Source organism: Falco rusticolus, chromosome 9 (assembly GCF_015220075.1).
Source record: "Falco rusticolus isolate bFalRus1 chromosome 9, bFalRus1.pri, whole genome shotgun sequence".
Taxonomy (NCBI): Eukaryota; Metazoa; Chordata; class Aves; order Falconiformes; family Falconidae; genus Falco; species Falco rusticolus.
The window spans coordinates 24,465,054-24,486,157 of NC_051195.1; the positions used below are offsets into that span (position 1 = coordinate 24,465,054).

At 41.8% G+C, this 21,104-nt stretch overlaps 2 protein-coding genes across 3 annotated transcripts in view; one reads left to right on the forward strand and one right to left on the reverse strand.

Annotated features, from left to right (window-relative positions):
• Positions 1 to 21,104, forward strand: part of WDFY4 (WDFY family member 4) — a 144,763-nt gene that overhangs the window by 87,223 nt on the left and 36,436 nt on the right. For both annotated transcript variants that reach the window (XM_037400317.1, XM_037400318.1), the window contains exons 44-47: positions 6,614 to 6,762; positions 7,882 to 8,002; positions 10,420 to 10,505; positions 11,920 to 11,982. In XM_037400317.1, the coding sequence (XP_037256214.1) occupies positions 6,614 to 6,762; positions 7,882 to 8,002; positions 10,420 to 10,505; positions 11,920 to 11,982 (419 nt within the window). The remainder of the gene's footprint in view (positions 1 to 6,613; positions 6,763 to 7,881; positions 8,003 to 10,419; positions 10,506 to 11,919; positions 11,983 to 21,104) is intronic.
• On the reverse strand, positions 12,186 to 20,670 carry LRRC18 (leucine rich repeat containing 18). Its single transcript, XM_037400320.1, has 2 exons — positions 20,097 to 20,670; positions 12,186 to 15,598 (listed from the first exon to the last, which is right to left on the reverse strand). The coding sequence occupies exon 2, from the start codon at positions 15,589 to 15,591 to the stop codon at positions 14,803 to 14,805; it is 789 nt and encodes a 262-aa protein (XP_037256217.1). The 5' UTR covers positions 15,592 to 15,598; positions 20,097 to 20,670; the 3' UTR covers positions 12,186 to 14,802.

Below are 21,104 nucleotides of genomic sequence, written 5' to 3' on the forward strand. Positions count from 1 at the left end.
CTTTACTTTCTCCCTTACAGATGACCCCAGTAGGGACCATTTGTGAAAGCTGGGCAAAAGGACTGCTCTTGGTGTGCTTGGGACAAATGTGACTTTGAAATCAAAGTTGGGAACTGAGTCACATCACTGCTAAATGTTTGGAACTGGTGCTATATTTACAGTAGTGTAAAACAGTATCGATGTGTATGTGCCCAAAGCACAAGGCAGGTTTTTTTACCTGCACACAAGCTAATGTGTGTAATTCACTAGATGAATATATCAGACTGCAGGTGCAGATTTACAGGTGTTGCTATTAGGGCTGTCCTCTCTGACGTTACCGAACTGTCATACTCTGGCTGCTTGGTTATACATCTTGCTGAGGCTCCACTGAGGTTATAGTGTGTACAGGTGAAGAATTCATTTTTGCATTTATCTTTAGTATACTGAAACTGTATGTTCATAGGCACGGAAGGAGAGGTTATATGCTATGTGGATGATGTTACAAAACACATGCTGCTGCAGAATTTTGCAAGAGAAATACAAATAAGAACCTGTCCTGACCTAATCTATCAACTTGCTTACCAAAGGCCAGAGCCAGCCCTTTAAATAACCCTGGCTCACCAGCAGAGACAGGGAGATTGGATTCCTATACCTGCAACCCAAGCCCCCAAGTTGCAAGATTCCCTCCCTGATCTTTACAACCCTAAAGTAGTCCTGCCAGGTTGTTAATATGTAGTTAGCATGTAAAAGATGAGGAAAATGTTGGAAGGTTTGGGAAGTGGATTTGGTGTAGAAATTCTGAATTTTGTAGAAAAGTAAACCTCTGTTTCCTAGCAAGTAATTTGAGACAGTAAGAAATCCAAGCAGCTGGGGTAATGAATCTGAAGTTAACAAGAGGGCAGGGCCTAGCAGAAATCTGGGCACAATGCCTTTCCTTGAAGGAGGGGCTGGAGTGAGCACAAGAGACGCCAAGAACAATAATAGAAGAGACTAGCGTAAATTAGAGGGAGTGGGATCTGTGGCTGGGAGAAAGTAGCTGATTAAAGAACAGGCTCAACTGAAAGAGGGAGCAGCTGTAAGGTGCAGCATCTAGGACTGGCAGAATGGTGCAGCAGCTCTGCATCCACTTCGTGGAGCCAAAGCTTTTAGAGGCATCGCACACACCTCTTGGCTGTGAATAAAGCAGAATAATCTCAGTTAGAAGGGACCTGCAATGATCATCAATTCCAATTGTCTGACCACTTTAGGGCTGATCAAAAGCTAAAATATGTTATTAAAGGGTTTGTCCAAATGCCTCTTAAATACTGATGAGCTTGGAGCAGTGACCACCTCTCTAGGAAGCCTGTTCCAGTGTTTGACCATCCCCAGTAAAGAAATGCTTCTTCATGTCCAGTCTAAACCTCCCCGTCACAGCTCTGAACCATTCCCATGCATCATATCATTGGATACCAGGCAGAAGAGATCAGCACCTTCCTTTCTACTTCCCCTTCTCAGGAAGCTGTAGAGAGCAAAATGCAAAACACTGTTGCAGGCTGTTTGTATGGGAGAACTTTTATACTTCATCCCAGTGCGAGGATGCAGCAGTGAGGAGCTTTACATGTGATGACATGCAATGGGAACAGGGACTAGCTGTTGTGGCTGAAGCAGGGGACGGGGAAGCCAGGTCCAAATGGCAAACCATTTACCTTTTCTGTGCCTGAGTTTCTCCTCTTCCCTCCCTGCTGCAGGTGCGGAGATTGTAATGGCTACCCCATTGCAGGAAGTAATGCTAAGCAGTAATGAGATTTTTCAGTATGAAATTCTGCCTGTGTTCAGATGGAAGCATCTGAAGAATGACAAAGTGCAGATGATTACTCCCCTGACTTCCCCTATCTGGGTTTCTGCTGCAGTGGAGAGGCTGCTGGGACCCTCTTCCCCAGCCTATGCTCTTCCACGCCTACCCTAGATCACGGAACAACTTTGCTACTAGGTGCAAAGGACAGGGTCTGACTCATGCTGTGTTACACACACACACACACACACAAAACAAAACCAACGACAGAGCATCCTTAGCCGTATCTCTGCTGTTCTGGATGTGCTCCTTCACCACACTAGTTTGTGCTCCATGGATACCTCCTAGTATTCTCCCTTCATATCTGCTTCTGGGTTTGTTTGGGTTTGGTGGTGATTTTTTTCCGAGTTTGCCTTGATGAATAGTATCTTTCAATTGTAAGGCTGTAGCTGCTCCCTGGATCTCTGCAGAGCTCCTGACAAACCCCAGGGCCATGACTGCCATCTCAAGAAAGCAGAGCTGATCCCCTAACAGTTGTTTTCTGTAGAATGATGCAACAGGGAAAGGAGCAGGCAGATTTTTCTATAGTTATTCCTGAAAGAGTCATGAGAGCAGTGGGAAGGGCATGAACTTCAGTGAACTGACCTAAGGGGAAATTTAAAGGCTCATATTACTTTTTGGCAGCATTTTCTGTTTGACAGGAGCCTGGAGTGAGACAGAGATGTCTGGGTGTTCAAGAGGTATGAGCACAATCTTACTAGAACTGTCTTCCAGATGCTGGCATCAGCTAAAGGATGCCAGCCTCTCAGGCTGGTGATGGGCTGGGACAGATGGCAGCTTTCATCACAGAAAGCAAGGACAAAGAGCAGTCCCAGTGAGTCTCTACTCATCCTCCTTTTCTCCCAAATATCTGATATTCTTTTCTTGCAGCATTTGGAAAGTTGTTAAAACGTGAGAAGTGGATGTGGAAGAAGCATCTCCCACATGGGGTTTTTGCTGCAGGGGAGGGAGGGTGAGTGGAGGCTACCTGCTTAAAAAGGAATGTGTCCTGGCTCTTCTAAAGCAAAGTTGTGACCAAAAGGCTTTCTTTCTAGTGATTCCAATGGTTTCACTCGACTCTCAGCAGAAGAAATTTGATCCAGTGTTTGTGACAGTTCATATGTAACCAAACTCAAGCCTAGAGTGCCTACTGCTAAAGACTAGGTCAAGTGGATTTAGTTTCCTTTGGTCATTGAGCAGCTGGGAAGAATGAAGCAACCTGTCATGTATTCTTAAGCTGTGATTAATGAGACGCGTGTGTGATGGTTTCAAAGTAAGAGGAGATTTCAACAACAAGCAAACTAACAGTCATTGCTGGGAAGATCTTGTGAGTGGCACAGGGAGGTGGACCTGTATTGATCTCACCATGATAACCCATATCTGTTTCCCTAGCAAAAATTGTAAAAGCAATGTATTTGATTTCATGTACTTCTAGTAATATTAAACTCTGTGACCCCAAATAGCCTTGACCCTACTTTACTGACAGGTCCTTTGTAGCTGATGCACCCTGGGATTCCTCAATACACAACAGAAATGGCAGAAAGAGTACATAACTACAGGTTTCATCTCTGTGATTCCTGATACAATGCTACTTGAATGCATTGCTTTTATGTGTGTTATGCAAAGTTTTTGTAGCTTTTGCTAAGCACGTGATTAGAGACAGCTGTGAGTGTTTGTAGGGACACAGGAGATGTGACAATGAGGACGACGAAGGGGCCTCAGGAAGTCCCTAAGCCACTGATTGCTAAGAAGGTAGATGAAGATAAGAATGAATCCATACCTAGCACATTTCTTGCACACTTACCATAAGCTTCTATTACTAAGATGCAGCATAGTTGTTTATATGGACCTCTGAATTGACTTGGAATTGTCATTCTTTTATCCTTATTCTTTTAAAATGCTATGCTTAGGAGATTGTGTGGCATGGGTAAGTGTGTTCCAGTGAGATGGTTTTGTGACTTAAATTTCCTTGTACTGAATTTTTCCGTTGAGCGGGCCATGCTAACGCTACCAGAGTCTGCAGGAATAGATGGCTAACCTCCTCCAGTGTTTTTGAACACTGTAAAGACTGTTTGCCTGTTCAGGCATGTGATTCCTCTGGAAATCTGGCTCTTGAACTCCAGAGCAGATACGCTTTTATGGCTATTTACTTAAATGCAACTGCAACATTTACAAACAGCTCTTGTGAAAAAACAAGAAGAAAAAACCCCATGCCTTTCAGCTTTAATTTCCTTGTACATCTGAATGAACAGAGCATTAAGAGATTCAGGGCTTTGGGCAATACCTTAGAAGGTAATTATTCAATTATTTTATGTCATGTTTGCTTCATTGATTAATGATTCTAGTGTCTGGTGAACAGGATTCTGTTCTGTTTTGACAGAAAAGGCAAGCTTTTATTTAATCTATGATAATTTCGGGCTGCTTGGTGTTTCAGTGCAAGACTGTAGGTACAAGACTGTCCTGGTGGGGATTCTTCAGTATACCTTTTTGTCAGATCTTTATTATTCACCTGGAATAAAATGAACCCTGTTCTCCAAATGAGAACAACAGATTCATCCCAAAGGCTCTAGTATTTCTAACAGTGCAGATGAGTTTAATTCTGTTGGGGGTGATCACATAAAATTGAAGAAATGGATTTGGCACTGGTGACTGTTACTGGTTGGATAGTACACAGTACACTGAGGCTTGGAGTGTAAGGTTTGAGATAGAGAGGTACACGCTCTCTCTACTCTCAAGGCCAGCTAACATGCTCTGGTCCTGCCTTAGGTGAAGTAACAAAGTGATTATTTGTGCCAGACCCTATTAGTGATCATGAGCAGGCCCCCTTCACAACCCATGTGTCTCCCAAAACCACACACATAATCTCTGGCATGTGGACTCGGTGTTTGCCTGGGTGGATTTCTTAGAAGTCTGGATTTCCACTTCGTATCCATTTAAGTATTTTACACAACTGCCTGATGTGTATTTTGGAGTGGAGGCAAGGAAGTTGTAGGTTTGGTTCCAGAAATAGTGAGGTAGGAGCAAAGGCAAAAAGCGAAAGACAGTCATATTTACTCTACATATCACCATGTAGACTTTACATGATCTAGTAGAACCAATGTTATTTCTGGGTCAATTTTGCATGCACAAAAATAATACAGGACCTTTGTTCTTATGAAGTTTGGTAGAGGTAAGATCACTGAGACCTTAAGAGAGAAAACAGACTTTGTGATACTTCTCATACTTGTCAGTCAGTTCTCTCAAGAACATTGCACTAGACTGCTGAACCAGCAAACTTCTGTTACGTAAATACCTCTCAGATCTAATCCCTCTGTATGCAGCCCTCTGGTCCTTGCAGTTTCAGATGGGCTCGGCTTACAATATTTTGCACTCGTTTCTGGATTATATGTGGTTCAGGGTTGTGTTGACTTACAGAAGGAGCTGACAGTGAGCAGTTTTCTTAGTAGATGAGGTAGTATTGGTGTTTAAAACACTAATGCTCCCAAAATCTTGGTTTAGTGTGTTTGAAGGGATTTTTTGCAAGCAGAGGGCGCTTCATCTGAGACTGAGATAGTACGCTGATGATTAGCTCCTGCCTCCTTACCTGGGTGTGTAGGAGATACAAAATTCTGGTCCAAACTGGGCACAGCAATGAGTTGACCTTGATCCTCCCAGTTGACTGCCCTAACCAGTGGACTGCTGTTTTGGAGCCAAGTATATATAGAAGATTGAAGCAACAGAAAAGAAAAATATGGAACTTCATGCCTCTAAATGTTAGGGAAATTCTTTGCACTGAAGTACTGTTTGTTTTACAATCAGAATGTTAAGTTTCCCACAGCTCACACAATTGTCCAGGTCGTTGGGGTTTTCCGGTATCTGTATTGGTCTGCTTCCTTTCTACATCATCTCTCAGCCGTAGAAACTTCCAGAACGGTTTTTATTCTTCATCAAAACTGGTCAATTCCCCAAAAAACTTTTTATGAACTGCACTATATGACTGAAGAACTACTTTGCTGAGAAATTCCCAGTGCTTCTATATTGTGGGTTAGAAATTCCTCTATTTTAAGGGCCAAGTTTATTTGCTCAGGAGAAAGAAAAAGAAAGTGAGTCTTGGGATGCCAAGGGAGGATTTTTTTAAAACTATTTCAGAATGTTTAACTAAGTCTTTTGGACAACTAGAATCATAGATGCATATATTTTGATTGGCCTTCTGTATAATATACGAAGGAAAAGTGCCACTGCAAGGAGTTTTGTTACTAAGATTTCTATCCATTGTAATCTGATTCAGCTAGCCATGGTGAGATAGATACCCAGAGTATTAGATCCTTTCCTTTCTCATTGTCCCTGGGATCCGTTTGCAGGATTTTTTCAAGTATAGGTTTCACTGGGATATAAATAAAAATATTTGCCTTTTCTCTGTATCCTAAATATACATATATTTATTATATGCCACTGTTTTTCTGCATGATGTTGTGTCAGTCACTTCTTTCCTCGGTGCTTCAACCCCCTGCCTGTGTAGTATGTATTGCTGTCTAATTAAGTTTTGCAGTGCTAACTCCTGCAACATTTGCAAGCTCTTTTTCTGTAGTATGGTGCTAAATATAGCCACAGATAGATGAGGAAGGAACAGATTTAATGGGGGAAAAAGACATCAGACCCTCCCACTACTCGTACCACAAGAGGAATGTTCTGTCAATCATATGGTGATTTTGTGGCTGCATCCCTATAGACCTGCCAGTCAAGATGGCAGCTGATTTGGACGGGTGAGCTGTCCCTGTCTGCTGTGTTACCCACTCCTGGCTTTGTTACCCACTCCTGGCTTCGTTATGCTTACTTCCACGCTAGGTCACTTCAAAGTGCTCTGTGGCAGTTGTGCAGGGGCACACAGCATTGGAAGGAGTGCTGCTCTTTGGCAAAGAGCACTTCTACATCTGTGAGAGCTTTGTGTTATCCCCTTTAGAAGAAGTCTACTGTACACGTCACTGCTTGTCCAGGTGAGTCATTCTTTCCTCCCAGAGATCTGGGTTAACTTCACTATTGGCACATGGATACCTAGAATTTGCACAGACTTTGAGGGGATTTCAAGAAGGATATTAGCACAGCAAGAAGTTTGCCATCCTTTCCATCTCTTCACAGAATTGTTTAACATAACTAACCTAGGTGCTTGTTCACAGGCTTTGGAGGTACAACAAGAACTCCCAGCTCTGACTGATGGAGATGGTGGGCAGTCTAACACAAACATTGCTGGTTTTCAATTATTTTAAACGTCATTAATGTTTCTTTCTGATTGGCTCCCATCTTTTATTCATATGGAAGTCATTACAAGAGCCTTTAGCTTCATTGTCTCATAAGTTTTTTGTTTCTCTGAGACAGAATCATAATTAATATTTGGCACACTGCTATCATTGACTCATGATTTATTGAAACTGGTCAATATTGATAATGAGTTTGTTAGATTTAGCTCTTTGTGCATACTGTGTGCTCATGTGCAAAGCCTGGTGGGATGGTGAGTAACAGTGTTTTTACTCCCTGTCTGCTCTGTATCTGAATCTTACCAAGTCCAACATCAGTCAATCTAATCAATCAACCTCTAATCTAAGGTTCAATTGGACAGGGTGTGATAAAAGCTTAGGCTGTTTTTCTGAGGGATTTGCTATAGGCTAGGCTGTAGATAGCAATTGCCGTACATATACACAAGTAAAGTAATAATTAATTGCTTAATTATGTGTTCCAATTAATTGTTGTTTATAATAGCTGTGTATCCATCTGATGCTTGCCTTTGACCCAAGCTTTCAGGTTCTTCCACCCAGCTCCTTCCCTTGCTGCTTCTCAGACTTCGGTGTGTGCAAAACATTGCTGTCTGCCTATTTGCACACACTATAATAATTCCAAACCTACCCTTAACCTCACAGGCTCTTTATTTTATTTTGAGAAATAGTACAACATCTGCCTTTAGTATTTAGCTTTATTTTCAATTCATGTATGCCCCAGTTGGTCTTGTTATCTCTTAGTATTTTTATTCTTCTTTAGGGAGAACTTGGATGTTCATGACAGTTCTCCTGATCTTTTTTGTTTCAAACTAATTTTTCTTTCTTTATATTTTTCTCTTCCAGCATCAGTGATCCATTTATTTTCAACTTATGTCATAAAGATCATGCTGTGGGAGACCAGATGTGTTCCCGTTATTCATATCATGACATAAAAGAGATTCATCTGATGCGCTTTCTTCTGCAGGTAGGAGCCAACTTGCTCAGTCATTTGAGGGAAAGCTGCAACAGCAGTAATGGCATGTGACTGAAAACTACTTGCACAATTTTTAATAAGACTGAGGAGATTTCTTTGCTTGAGTCCCAAAATGCTTTTGCTCCCATCATTGCTTCATTAGCCTCTGGTAATACAAACTCCTCCTTATATTCACCAGAGTGTTTAAGCACCCTCACTGGAGTGGTTTGCTTACTAGTTGTTAGACTATCAATGTTCTTCACAGATTACCTCAATGTTTTTGAAAATAAGACTGGAAGTCAATTTCCTGGGTTTTGATGCAAGCTTCCAGTAAGTGCCTGACTTTCAGTAATACTCAGCTCCCACAGACTTCAGTAGTTTTGGATGTAAGTGAATTATAGGTATGTGTAACATGCTTACCCTGGGCCTCTTGGAATAACTTTGAAGTTGTTCATGTGAGTCAATAAATGAATCAGAAGTTGGAGCAAAGGATTTGAATCCTCTGTACCTTTAGCTGCACTACCCAGAAGCGACTCATCACCAGTGGCCTGGTACCTCTTTAGTTTTGTCTGCTTTAGATGAGCTTGTGGTAAGGGTCACAGAAGAGTTGTGCCTAGAGCTCCTTGCAGCACCAGAGCCTTCACTTGCTTTAGAGGGTTTTGGTACAGTCTAAAGACTAATTCACAGGTGGTCATTGCCAAAAATATGGAATTTTGAAGCAGCCATAACTACTTCCCCGTCATTTTTAATCCATTTTTGGAAGGTTGAGCTTCAACGGAGAATTAAGAAATCATTCAGAAATTGCAAAAGTTGGACAAAATGGGGCTCATTATTGTCTTACATCATGCAGTATGCCACTCATCCATAACTCATCATCCATGACTCAACCCTACGTTATTTTATATTTAATTATATATGCAAACTGGACAATTTTAGTAGGTAAGACTTGTTTCAGGCTATAGCATATCTCAATGGTTAGGTCACTCTCCAAGCATGTATATGAATGTTAAGTCTTGTTCTAAGTAACTTTGTGAAGCTTATTTTCATACATCAGTGGTAAGCAACCTGAGCAACAGAACTGTCACCTTTTCAGTTTTGTGAATAACATCAAAGTTGCCAGTGGCATCTTGCCACCTTCTCATATATTCCCATGCCTGTGTATGCACGGATTTTATTAAACATGTGAAATGGAAATTTTTTATGTGGTCCAAAATGAAAAATGGAGATAAGCAAAACCAGTCCTTGAATGGGCTTGGGGCAAAGGCCGGGCTTGTTGGTTTGAGGGGGTTTTGTGAGGTTTTTCGTTGTGGGGTTTTTGTTGGGATTTTTTTGTTTTATTTTTGCTTTGCCTTAATTAATGAACTGAAAACTCAGGTATCTGTATCAGGCTCTCAAATTCTTGTACTGGGCTTCCATGCTAGAAACCACTTTGAAAAATTATTGCAGAAAAAGAAAACTGATTCCTTGTACTTTCCCTGCTTGACAGGTGGATCAGCTGTTCAGGCAGCTACTGTGCCTCATGGAGCTGATCTGTTCATGAACGTAACCCAGCTCAGAGCAAAGCCCTGTGAAACCACATAGCCCATCACCTGTGATGGTGACGCTTGAGCAGACTTGGTTTGGAAAGCTGAGCTTCAAAGCAAATGCTGCAAGCTGTTTATTGTTGTAGCTGCTCTCATATTACCTTTCTGGTCTATAATTTGTGAATCATGTACAGGGAAGTTCCCATTGTGGTGTTTTTCTAGGTTTGCACTGCACCTGCCACATTTGGATTGAAACTCATGTCTGAGTTCCCAGTCACTATACTTTATAGTTTTACTTAACTGACTTTGAGGGAGAAAAAAGGACCAGTCACTGAGTAAACAGGATTGTGTGGAGACATTCCAGAAAAAGGGGGCGATGTTTTCAACTTTGATTATTTAAAGCTACAGTGAGAAATGTCATAAACTCCCCTTCCTCCTGTGCTGCTTCTAGTCAGCAGAAATTATTTCGGCTTTTCTGTTGTGCCCACTGTTCATTTAGAAAGCAGTATGGTTGCTTTCTGAAAGAAACTATTATTTAGCATCCCCTTTTCGTGTTATTTTTATCACCTAACCAGAAGTTAATTCTACTTATGTCTTGATAGTCATACTGAGATTTCAAGATAAAAATGCTTCAGAAGCAGCAGGGGCAGGTGGGTGATGGAACCAATATCTGGAGTCTGGTTTTGCTTCAGAGAAGCATTTGAACTCCTAGTTAACCCAGTAGGATTATTCCTACAGTTGGAGAAATGGGGAATATTAAGCATATTTTGCTGTACTTCTTCAAACTTGATATGAAGTCCAGGCATTTTTCTTTAAAGCTCTGAAGAACTGGACAAACCATGATGGACTGTGCAGCACTAACCTGTGCTCTGCAGCTCTTCACACTGTAAATGATTTACCTTTCAGGAGATCGCCTTGGAAATATTCTTCAAGAATGGTTACTCCAGATTTCTTGTCTTCCATGACAGTGACCGCAATAAGATATTTAAGAGGTAAGCACTACTTCATAATAACATGTGAACACCCAAGTGACACTCCTGGTCTACCACCCCTGTTAATCCTGGCTTCAAATGTCTGCCTTGTGCTGTGCCAGGAGCTTTTTCTTCAATTGCAGCTCCATAGTCTTTAATGGGTTACACTTAAGCAAAGCTATGAAATTTTCCTTTTGCTGACCTGTGAATTCTTTGGAGCATTATATAGTCATCGATTTATCAAAGGAGTTAATGCATGTGTAGGACTCCTCTAGCACCCAGTGGTATGTTGTACGTCTCTGCATCCCAGGAAATTGCAATTGTAGCTGTGCTGCTTCCTTTCACTGAGATGAGAGCCACCCCCATCTCACCTCACAGTACTGGGTGAGAGAAGCTTTCTTCCCGCTTTCTTCCAACACAGACAGTGTCATTAGATTCTTTAGGAATAAAACATTTTTGTATCTCTGACTCTGGCCTTATCTATGGTGTGGAGTTAACTTTCAACAATGGAATTTTTGTTTAAAAAAGATTTATCCTTATGTGCTTGTCTTATTTGATGGAACTTTAATGTAAGGCTATGGAGTGATTAATTTGCACTTTGTTTTCTTGCTTTTTTTCCTACTGAAGTTCAGGCTGTTGTATTAAGTTTACTTTCACTGTCTTTTATGTAGGAAAAGTACTTCGATACATAGTACTTCTTGTGGTAAATTCTGCAGCCTGGACTAAAGATTGGTACTGTTAATTTCTAAACAATCATAGGAATTCCTTCTGCTCCTGAAATCTCTGAACAGTTTCTAATGGAGTGTTGCTTAAAAAGTCAGCGTATGTTTATCTATCCTTCCTTTCTAAACTGGTTGCATAGTGTGGCTACTTAGAATCACCAGGTTCTGCCCCAGAGCCAGCTGCTTAGTTTAGCCCTTAGCTTTATGGTCTGTTAGCTCTGACAAATACCTTTTGGGGGAATCCTGTGGAGGCAGCTCAGGATAAGGTTTTGGTCCTCAGCTGCCTGTACTGCCCCTCAGATGAAGGTTACCGAACCTATATATTTCAAGGGTTTAGTATGTCTGACATCATAAACCCCCAGTGAAAGTAAACAGGAATAGCTGAGATGTGGGCTGGTATTCCTTTCTGCTCTGGCTTTAATTAATAGAACCTTAAACCAACTGATCATAAGTCCATAGCCCTATGTATCAGTTCAAGGTCCTGTTTCGGAAATAAATTGCTTTTATCCAACGCATAGTCAACTCCATAATGTTAAATGTATGCTTTTTCTGTGTTGTCTTGCATCTTTGTCCTGGGTTAGAGTCTCAGTGAAATGCTGTGGCATCCTTCAGGAAGAAAGTTGCTGTCAGGTCATGATATAGATTATATACATATGTAATGTATACCGATAACAGTTTAAATAATTGTAATGTGACTTTCATATCTCCTATAGATTTTGCTCTTTCCAGCCTGCTTTGAAATCAAAGGGGATAACAGAAGAGTCCTTGAATATAAGGTAAAACATAGAAAACGCTGGATAAGTTAAATTGTGTGAATAAGTTGCACCTTAAAAAAATAATCTAGAAACTTACCTATTTGTGCCCTTTATTTTAAAGACTCAAAGGTGTCCCCAGAACTCCAAAAAGCATTCTAGCGTACACCATCCACAGTATGAAAACATGAAGAATCTGTTGAGTAGCTGACTGTGCATTGTTGTTTAATAATTATTACCTCCTTAATATGACTTTATTAGTAAACTCTACACAGATGGTTAGTGTGGGAAAGAGACAGTCAGTGAGGTGAGGTTAGAGCTGATCCATAATACTTCTGTGTAATGGCCTTTTTATTGTGTGGTTAGGGGAGACAGCGATAGATGTACACATGGATGTTTTGGCATGTTATAGTAACTGTGCAGTAGAGATTCCAAGACTCAGATTTAGCAACTCAGGAAAAAAGGTTTTATCCTAGTGGGAGGTGATTGAAAGCATGTTCCATGCTGACCTTGAGTTACTCACATACTTGTAACTCTTCTCAGTTTGGATATCTGAGGAACACAACCCAAAGTGCCTAATGGTATCCTCTGAAATGATTGCCTGGAGGCTGGAATGCTGTTGAGACCTGTGGGGCAGATTGCCCCTATGTGTTGTTGTGGCCTGTCACCTGTACTCTTCTTTTTAATTTTCAGTCTGTCTGTTGTTAATCATTACCTATCTTGGAAGTGAACATTTTCACCCCTGAGTACCAGCCATTTGCTCGCAAAAAGTATCAGTGCCGTATGCAACCAGCTCTGGCTGGACCCTAACCTATGTCAGAGATGATCATTGACTCTATGGAGCATGATGTCTGTTCTGCGTGAAGTAACCAGTAACTCACCCCAGAGTTTCCTTTCCCTGTACTTGCTGGGTGCTCAGCAGGTGGGAATATCTTAAGATGCACTATAACTGCAGGAACTTTTGGCTTTAGTTGGGCTTATGTTTATTGTGAAAAACACTTGACTAATGTTTGGTCTCAGAGATTGAAGCAGACTGTATGTCTAGATCTAAAGTAGCCTGTCCTGAATCCCATAAGGCTCTGTCTTCAGTTTTACACCACTGGCTTAGCGAGGACCCTGTGCACCTTACTCACTCTGAGAATGTAAGTGGCCTTATGGTATAGCTTTGGGCTGTGTTAGAGCATGAGCTGAGCTGAAATAAAATAAATGTAAGACAGTACCACTGCCTAAGTAATGATCCCAGAAAAGTTGTGCTTAAGTGGAAAGTTAGAGAAAATGACCCCAGTGGACATGCTTCCCTTTTACCAAGCTCCAGTCTGGGAACTGAAGGACTGAGGACTTCATGAGTTTACTTTTCCCTTGTTTGAATTCTGAAGCCACTTTTGAGTTAGAAAAACTCAAGAGCAGCACGAGGGGCTCCTTACCCATCTAGGGTCAATGGCCATCTTCCATAGCATTCCAGCTTTTCCTATCCTACCTGAGACAGGGAGGCAGGCCAGACCAGACACACTATTAATAATTATTAACAGCTGAAGCACAGAATGAAGAAATTACTAGTCTGATGTATCATACAACGTTGAGGTAGTAGCAGTTCTGGGGAACTATATCAGTTTTCCACCTAGTCCATAGGAATAATACACAGGAGTTCTGACTTCCAGGCTCTACTATAGCCATTTGAAAAATGATAATGGGGTCTTGCTGGACTACTGAGTACTTTGCCCCTGGCACTTTAATCTTCATTTAAATATACCTAAATGTTTGCTGTCACCATATGTTATTACGGCCATAGCCAGCACCTCTTCTCATGTCATGCTTGACTGCTTTTATAATCTGCTCATTGCTTGTACCTGTATATTGCTGTTTGTAGGCTGTCAGCACTCTATGCCCTAGGGATGTGATATGAGCAAGTGAATGTGTGTGCTCAGGTGCACACGTGCATGTGCACATGTAAACAGAAAGCTAAAAGTACTGTGGGGACACCAGACCTGATTTCATCAATTCACTGGCTGACTCTTGTATCATGAAAGAGGGTGAATCTTTTTCTCTTTGTCACTGCTTAAGTGATATGCCCAGGACCCTTAAAAAGAGCAATCTTTTCCTTACCGCTTCTGATTTCTGTACCTTACGTGGGGGGAGACTCAGAGGCAGACAAAACACTCTTGTGTAAGTTAGAAATCACTGAACCCAGCTATAGCACCCAAATTCCCAGAGAACTTGCTTATGCAGTCTGGCCCCTTGATGGGAAACAGGATCACTGGTTATTTAGCTCTAAGCACTGTGTTAGTGGCTCCTGAGAATTTGCGTCTGCTGCCTCTGCTGAATTTGAACAGGCTCATGGTTCTCACATTGACAGTGCGTGCCTGAGATTCTCTGAGGGTTTGGTGGCAACCACCAGCAGCAGAAGGTTCCCAGGTCTGTTCCTTTTCCTCCAAATGGTGTTTACTGAGACTAGTTTAACTGTGTTTCAACCTATAAAAATGAACAGAAGTAATGTTTAGGTCTCAGTGGTGGAGTGGAGTTACTAGAAAAAACGATCTTTTTGAAGATTCCTTCTCTGGACACGTGCGTGCACAAGAGACCCCCCAAAAAGCCCAAACAAACCCAAACATGAACACATTGTAGGAACAGGCCCAAATGGAAATGGTCCTTCCTTTCCCAAATATATGTCTGTTGGTTTAGATTTGTTTTAGAGACCACAGAAATCTACTGCTTCTAAAACTGAGTAGATCTTTAAAGGAAGAGAACTGCAGGAAGAATAAGGAGGAGGAGGAGGAAGGAGGTCAGCTTTTTATTAGCTTGGGCTGGACTCCATGTGACATGGTCTGTGGAGTACCTTGGTATATTTCAGGGATGTTTATCTCTTAATCTCCATTCTTCTTGGTTATCCTTTGCAGAGGAATTGGGTGTCTGGAGTAAAGGGAAATGTGGCTTCTCTGAGGGGCTAGGTGTCACGTTCTTTAACTTGTTCAGCTTATCCCTCTCATCCTGACACATCTTCAGGCAGGAACAGCACAGGTCTTTCTCTTGTACCAGGTAGAGTGTTTCTATGCCTTTAACGGGGTCGGCATGCTCTTCTTGCTCTGTTGAATCTGGGAAAGGGTTTCTTTTTGCATTCAGTTTCTTGAGCTTGGGGAGATTTTTCACACTGTTTGGGATGGCGGTCAAGGTGTTGTCAAAGAGACCTATCTCCTTAAGTTCCTTCAGGGCCCCAAGACTAGTGGGGATACTGTCAAGACAGTTCAAGCCAAGGTTGAGAATACGCAGGTTCTTGAGAAGGTTTAACTCTTCTGGCAGATGTTTGCTGGTCAGCTTGTTGTTGCATATATTCAGGTAGAAAAGGTTTTGAAGTGTACCTATTGTCTTGGGCAGCTCCTCAAGCTGATTACTATGCAGGTCCAGCCAGCGCAGTTTCTGGAATTTCTGGATGCTGCTTGGAATCTTTTTTAACATGTTTCTGCTCAAATCGAGTTCATCCACGTCAGCCAGTTTCAGAATGCACTGAGGAAAGGTGGTGATGCCCATCTTGCTTAAGTCAAGACGGCGCCCTCCATCAAAAGATATCCGGATAGAATTTTTGGCAATTTTCAAGGTGATCACCTTCCCTTTTTGACCTTTTGCTTTCCCCTTGGCCATCTTTCCACTGAGAGACAGACAGACACACCAGGCTGTGGATAAGGTGTGGGAACTCCCGTAAAGCCTTTGAAAGAGGTGGCTCTTACTCCCTAATTAAAAACAAAATAATCACATAGTTATGAACTAACATATGACCGCTGGACTCTTCAGAATTCTTTTTTTTTGAGGTCAGGTCTTTTCAACCCTGAAGCTGCAACTCTGAAAGTTCCTCCTTGAAAGTATTTTGAGTAGGTGAAATTCTAATAATCTACAATATTATTTTATTGCATTGTAACACCTATATTGCATTACAGGGTGAAATTACAAGTGGGAGAAATCTGCTGTCTTTCATCCCTAGATGCTGATTTGAGCTCAGCATGTAACGAAGCTGAATGAAATGTGGTATTATCCGTCAGCCATTTGATGACCTGAGCAAAATATATTGTGGGTCCCAATACAGTCCTTAGGGACCGCACTAAAAGAAGCTCTCCAAAATTGTACTGATTCTACCAGACCAACAGGTTGCCGCCTTTACAGGCCTGGCATCTGTTGACAAGTTAGTTAAACATGCTGTTTAATGAACCTCAGATTTGGGTTCTGGTCGCTATTGAAGGATTAAATGTGTAAAGCAAATTAAGAGTGTTGTTTTAACCAGGACCTCAGGACATAGTGGGGTCCCAGATTTGCCAGGACTGCTTGTAGGTCATACATCACCTACAGGGCAGACTGCAACAGAGGGGTTTGTGTCAGTGCTGCTTAATGATGTGTTAAACCAGGCCTTACTGTGCCTCCTGTGCTTTCAAGGAAAGATTCTGGATACTTTAATCTTGACGTTCCCTCCATGCTATGGGATAGATGGGACTCCCACTGTGAAGGTGCCCTCCCTCAAAAAGTGCATGTAGGTGTGATGGTCAGACTTCTGGCTCATACTGGTGCCAGCACGTGCTACACGCTTGAGTAGCAGTCCACTGCAGTCTGAGGTTTGGTGAACTCTCTCTCTAATCAAAGGTCATCAAATACAACTGTTAATTATGGCTAGTGACAAAGGAAATAGGTTGATTCCTATTCCTAAATGGATGACAATGTCCCTCTCAGCTGGAGAGAAGAGAGGAGCTTGGGTTACAGCTGGCTAATCTCAGGATGGTTTGGGTGCTTTGGCATTTAATTGTGAAGAGTCAAATCACGGCTTTGATGAATGATTGTTTGGGACAAAATATGGATTTGTCTACGATACATTTCCCTATTAGAAAGGCTTCATTACAAACCCTTCAGGCTTTTTGGCTGCTCATTAATCATGTGCAAATACATGAAGGGGAAGCTCAGGCTACAACTAAGGCATTTCAGCTCCTTTCCAATTACATGCCATAGTCCAAAATAATGCAAACCCAAGGGGGATCTCTGCCAGTTACCACCCACACTCCCATGAGCTCTGTAATGAGGCAGATGCTTCAGAAAATCCTGGAAGCAGTACATTGGGGTCAGTCTCGCCAGAGGGTATGTTCCAAAATTGAGTATTTGTTATTTTATATAAAAATATTTAAACACAGTTAAATCTTTCTGTGTCTGTCACTCCCAGGCTTCTGTCTCTCACTAGTACTTACAGGGTCATATTACCATTATAACCAAAGGCCTCTCACTTTTTGCTGTTGTTTAACCTTACGTTGTCCCAGGGGCAATATCGATGCCATTCTTTCCATAGTGTAGGCTGGTAACTGAAGCAAAGTACAGTGGAAAATTAAGCACTTTGCCCACCTTTGTTTATGTTAGCTTAAGTAATTTGCCCAGGAGTGGGCAGGAAGTTCTGGAGAACTTCAGGTTTTTTGAATCACAAATGACTGATTTTAAGGATTTGATGCAATATTCTGGTTGGCAATTCTGTGAAGATAAAGTTCAGTTGCGTGTGAAATGGGAGAGCGCTATGGCTGGTACAGAACACCCTGAGTCAATTACTGGTGCACAGAGGGTGACTACCATGCTTCAGAAAAAGATCTGCAAGGCAGCTTCCTTACACTTTGGCAGGATGGAAAAAGACTTTGTTTCCTGCAATTGATGTGAACCTGGTGACTTTTGGGTCCAACTTTCTCTTGATTTGAATTTTGTATTGGATAATTTGACAAAAACATTCAGTGCATTTTTACCAGTGAAGCTTTTTGACGAAGTATGCCTTTAAAACAATGAAAGGTATCCTCAAAGAAAAATAAATATTTTTTAAAAAATTCAAAATGAAAATTTCTTTTTAAATGCTTTTGGAATATCTGGAAAACTCTTAGGGAAGAAAACATTAATTTTTTTTTCAGTTCCTGGTAATTTTTTTAAATTACTTTTCATTTAAAATTCAAGGGGTAAACATTGATCCAAACCAGTTTCGTTTCTTAAAAATAGCGGGGAGCCAAAAAACCAGCTTGTCCCGCAGCTGCCGTTCCAGGCTGGTTCCTAGTGCTGGGCTCCCTCTGTGCTGTGCGTGCCTGCGAGCACTAGAGGGAGCTGGTGTACGAGGTTGAGTGCTGGAGGCCCGGCGTTCAGGAGTAAGTAGTTCGGCGTTTTGGGTTTGGGCACTTCTCTGTCAATAACCCTTGCCAACTTGTTACAAAGTTTGAACCTGGACCTTTCAGATTTTTAAGAGGTCCAAACAAACAGATCAGTGCAGCTTTCCTGAGACAGATCTCTTTGCGTGATGCACTGGGTGCTGCCCAGACTTCAAAGAGGTTTAACAGCCTCCTTTAGTTGGATTTTTTAAAATCCTACTGTGGACCTCCGAGGTGCACTGATCAGGAAAATATGAGTCCCTAGTGAGTGCTCGCACTTTCCAAGTGCTGTTTCCTTTGGGTTAAAAGTTGGAGCCACGTTCCAAACTTACAAAAAGGTGATTTGCAATCCCAAAGACAGAGATTAGCATTAAAGGTCTGCAGAAACACCACAGTGCACCAGACAACTCGAAGGGGGATGAATAGCTCTCTTGTCTCTGCATGCTTGTAAACTAATTATCAGTGTTTCACAGGGCTGTAGCTGGAGATAATGGAGCTTACTTAGCCATGTCTCATTTTCTTTAGCTCTGTATAAGAAGGCTCCAGTTCTGCAGCCACTGATATTATAAATTCAGGAATTGCAGGAGCCCTCCTTGCTGTAAATGTTAATTATGCCTGTTCAATCTCATGCTCATAGTGCATCTCCTGAGATAGCAGAGGGAGAGGTACCTGTGTTGCCCTGCGATCTAAGAAAAGGTGACGAGAGGGAACTCTCCTTACTCGTTTTCTCTAAACCCTCACCCCACTGCTAGGTTCACCCTCTGAGTTGCTGGCAAGTCTTTGCCCAGGGGTGGGGTTGCTGCATTTCTATGTGGTAAGATCTCACTAAAGAAGACCTTGACTAGAAAACTCTTCCCCTTTTTATCTACACTTGGTAGATACACTTTACCAAGTGTAGAGTCTTTGGTTTGGGTTGGGCTTTTGAAAGCCCAGGTCTAACCCCAGCACTTTAGGAGTGTTTCACAGGCCCAGAACTTCGAGGCTGACCTGATATAGAAATGAGCAGAAAACATATGTCAAGGCCATCATGCTCTCTGCGGTGCTCTGCATTGCTGGGAGCTGCAGGGATGGAACAGACCTTGAGCATCATGACTAGGGCTGTCAGTGCGAAGGAAGGATTTATGATTACTCCTTACCTGCACTTAAGCACTTGCACAGGGCCCAGTCATGGCCCATTGTAGCTAAAGCCTATCCTAAGAAGGAGATCCCATCCTAGAATATAGATTTGGACCCCGATGGGGCAGTCTCTTCTGCCTGAACCTTTCTTCTTCCTTTCTCAGCACAGGGCTGGCAGGAGCAGAACAGGCCTTCTGCCTGTGACACTGTCTGGGTGTTTCAGTACCCCTTCCTCTGTGGTGCTGCCTGTTCTTTTCCTCCCATAGGTTGCTGCTTCCTACTTGTCTGCATCCAGAGCTGCACAGAACCATCTTGATCCCATCCTGAACTAGTCAGTGAGAAAAGTTTCCTTTGTCTTTCCTCCTGGATGTCTGTGTATTGCAGAGCAGGCTTGCCAAGCCCAGAGGAGCTGTGCATGCCCTGCTCTTCTCTGGGGGCAGGAAGGCAGTGAGGTGACATGTTCTAATTCACCCATGGAATAGCTCTGTGGAAAGCTTTCATGTAAAGCTTAAAACCAGCATTCATACAACAAAAGATTTTGCATGAAGCCAGGCAGTTCCAGCTAGAGTAGAATTTTATTTCCTTATTTATAAGCCTGTTACCATTTCTTTGTTGTTGGATACGACCTGTTGTGGAATAGAGATTAATTCGCTGGCTATTTTAAATGTAGTCTCTTGCTAACAGGCAGCTGTAGACTAAATCCTGCCATGACCAAATAAATAGAGGTTTCCTTCCTTAATTTTCTTACTTTTCTAAATCACTTCAGAGCCACTGTGCTACACACTGTACAAGGTCACTTTTAAAAGCAAGGCCCACCAAGAATAAATAAAAATATTATTTCATCTTAAAAATTCTGCCAAATTGCCCCCCTCCATAAGAACTTACCGGCTAGCGGCTAGGAAGACTTAGAACACAAGGTATAGATGCCACAAGCTGCTTGATTTTTTTCAGTAGGACTAGCCTTCGTGGTCTGTTACTGTGCAGTTGTCCTCTGTCTGCTCTTCTCTTGAGTAATCAATTAGTCTCTCAGTCTGTAAATAAAACGGTGAGCCGGGATTGCAGGACAATTTGGCAAAAGTGGAGAAAGAACTTCCGCAGCTTCAGGGTCTTTGTATTCAATTCTCCTTCCACAGCCTGTGAAACTTTTGTTCCTAAGCAACAGCAATGCTGTGTCCTTGGAGATTATTAGCATAATGCTTGGTTCCAGCTTGCAAGTTCAAGCTGGAGGGAAAAGAACTGAAAGGCATGCAGTGCCTGGAAATGTTAGATTTCAAATTATACAGAAAGAAAAAGCATCTGGACCTCGTTAGAAGCTGTTTGTCAACTTTTTACATTGCCTTAACTGTCCATTTTAGTCATTTGGTTGTTTCATTTTACTTGGCCGTAATACAGTGAGAGATACTTTTATGTGTGTTAAAACTCACAACATTTGTGGTACCATCCTTAGCACAATCCACATCTGACAGATATGGACACAAGAGGGAAGGTTCATTCAGCTGTGCAGCAGAGAGGATATGAACTATTAGTTTATATTCATTTATCTGTGACCCTTCAAAAGTGCAGTTGGTACAATTTCCCTTTGTAGCATGTGAATTTACTGGAATTTGTGTCTATGACTGGGGATACCAAATTCAAGTTTTTAGTAACTGGTTGCAATAATTTCAAAGGAGTATCTGAAAAAAAAGAACTATGCAAGAGAAATAGCAGTGTTTTGTAGTAGGTATTGTTCACAGGAAATGCAACATTGAGGCCCCTCTCTTGCTGATGTCCAGGATGTTCTTGGCATAAAGCAGCTGATAATGTTGATGTGCTTGCCTGATTCCAGGGTTTGAGATTGCATTTTGTTCATCTCAACAAATTAATTGAATTTACTTGATTATTTTTTTTTCCATG

Coding starts and splice junctions, on each gene's coding strand:
- LRRC18 (XM_037400320.1), bottom strand. CDS start 15,591: ATGGCCAAGGGGAAAGCAAAAGGTCAAAAAGGGAAGGTGATCACCTTG.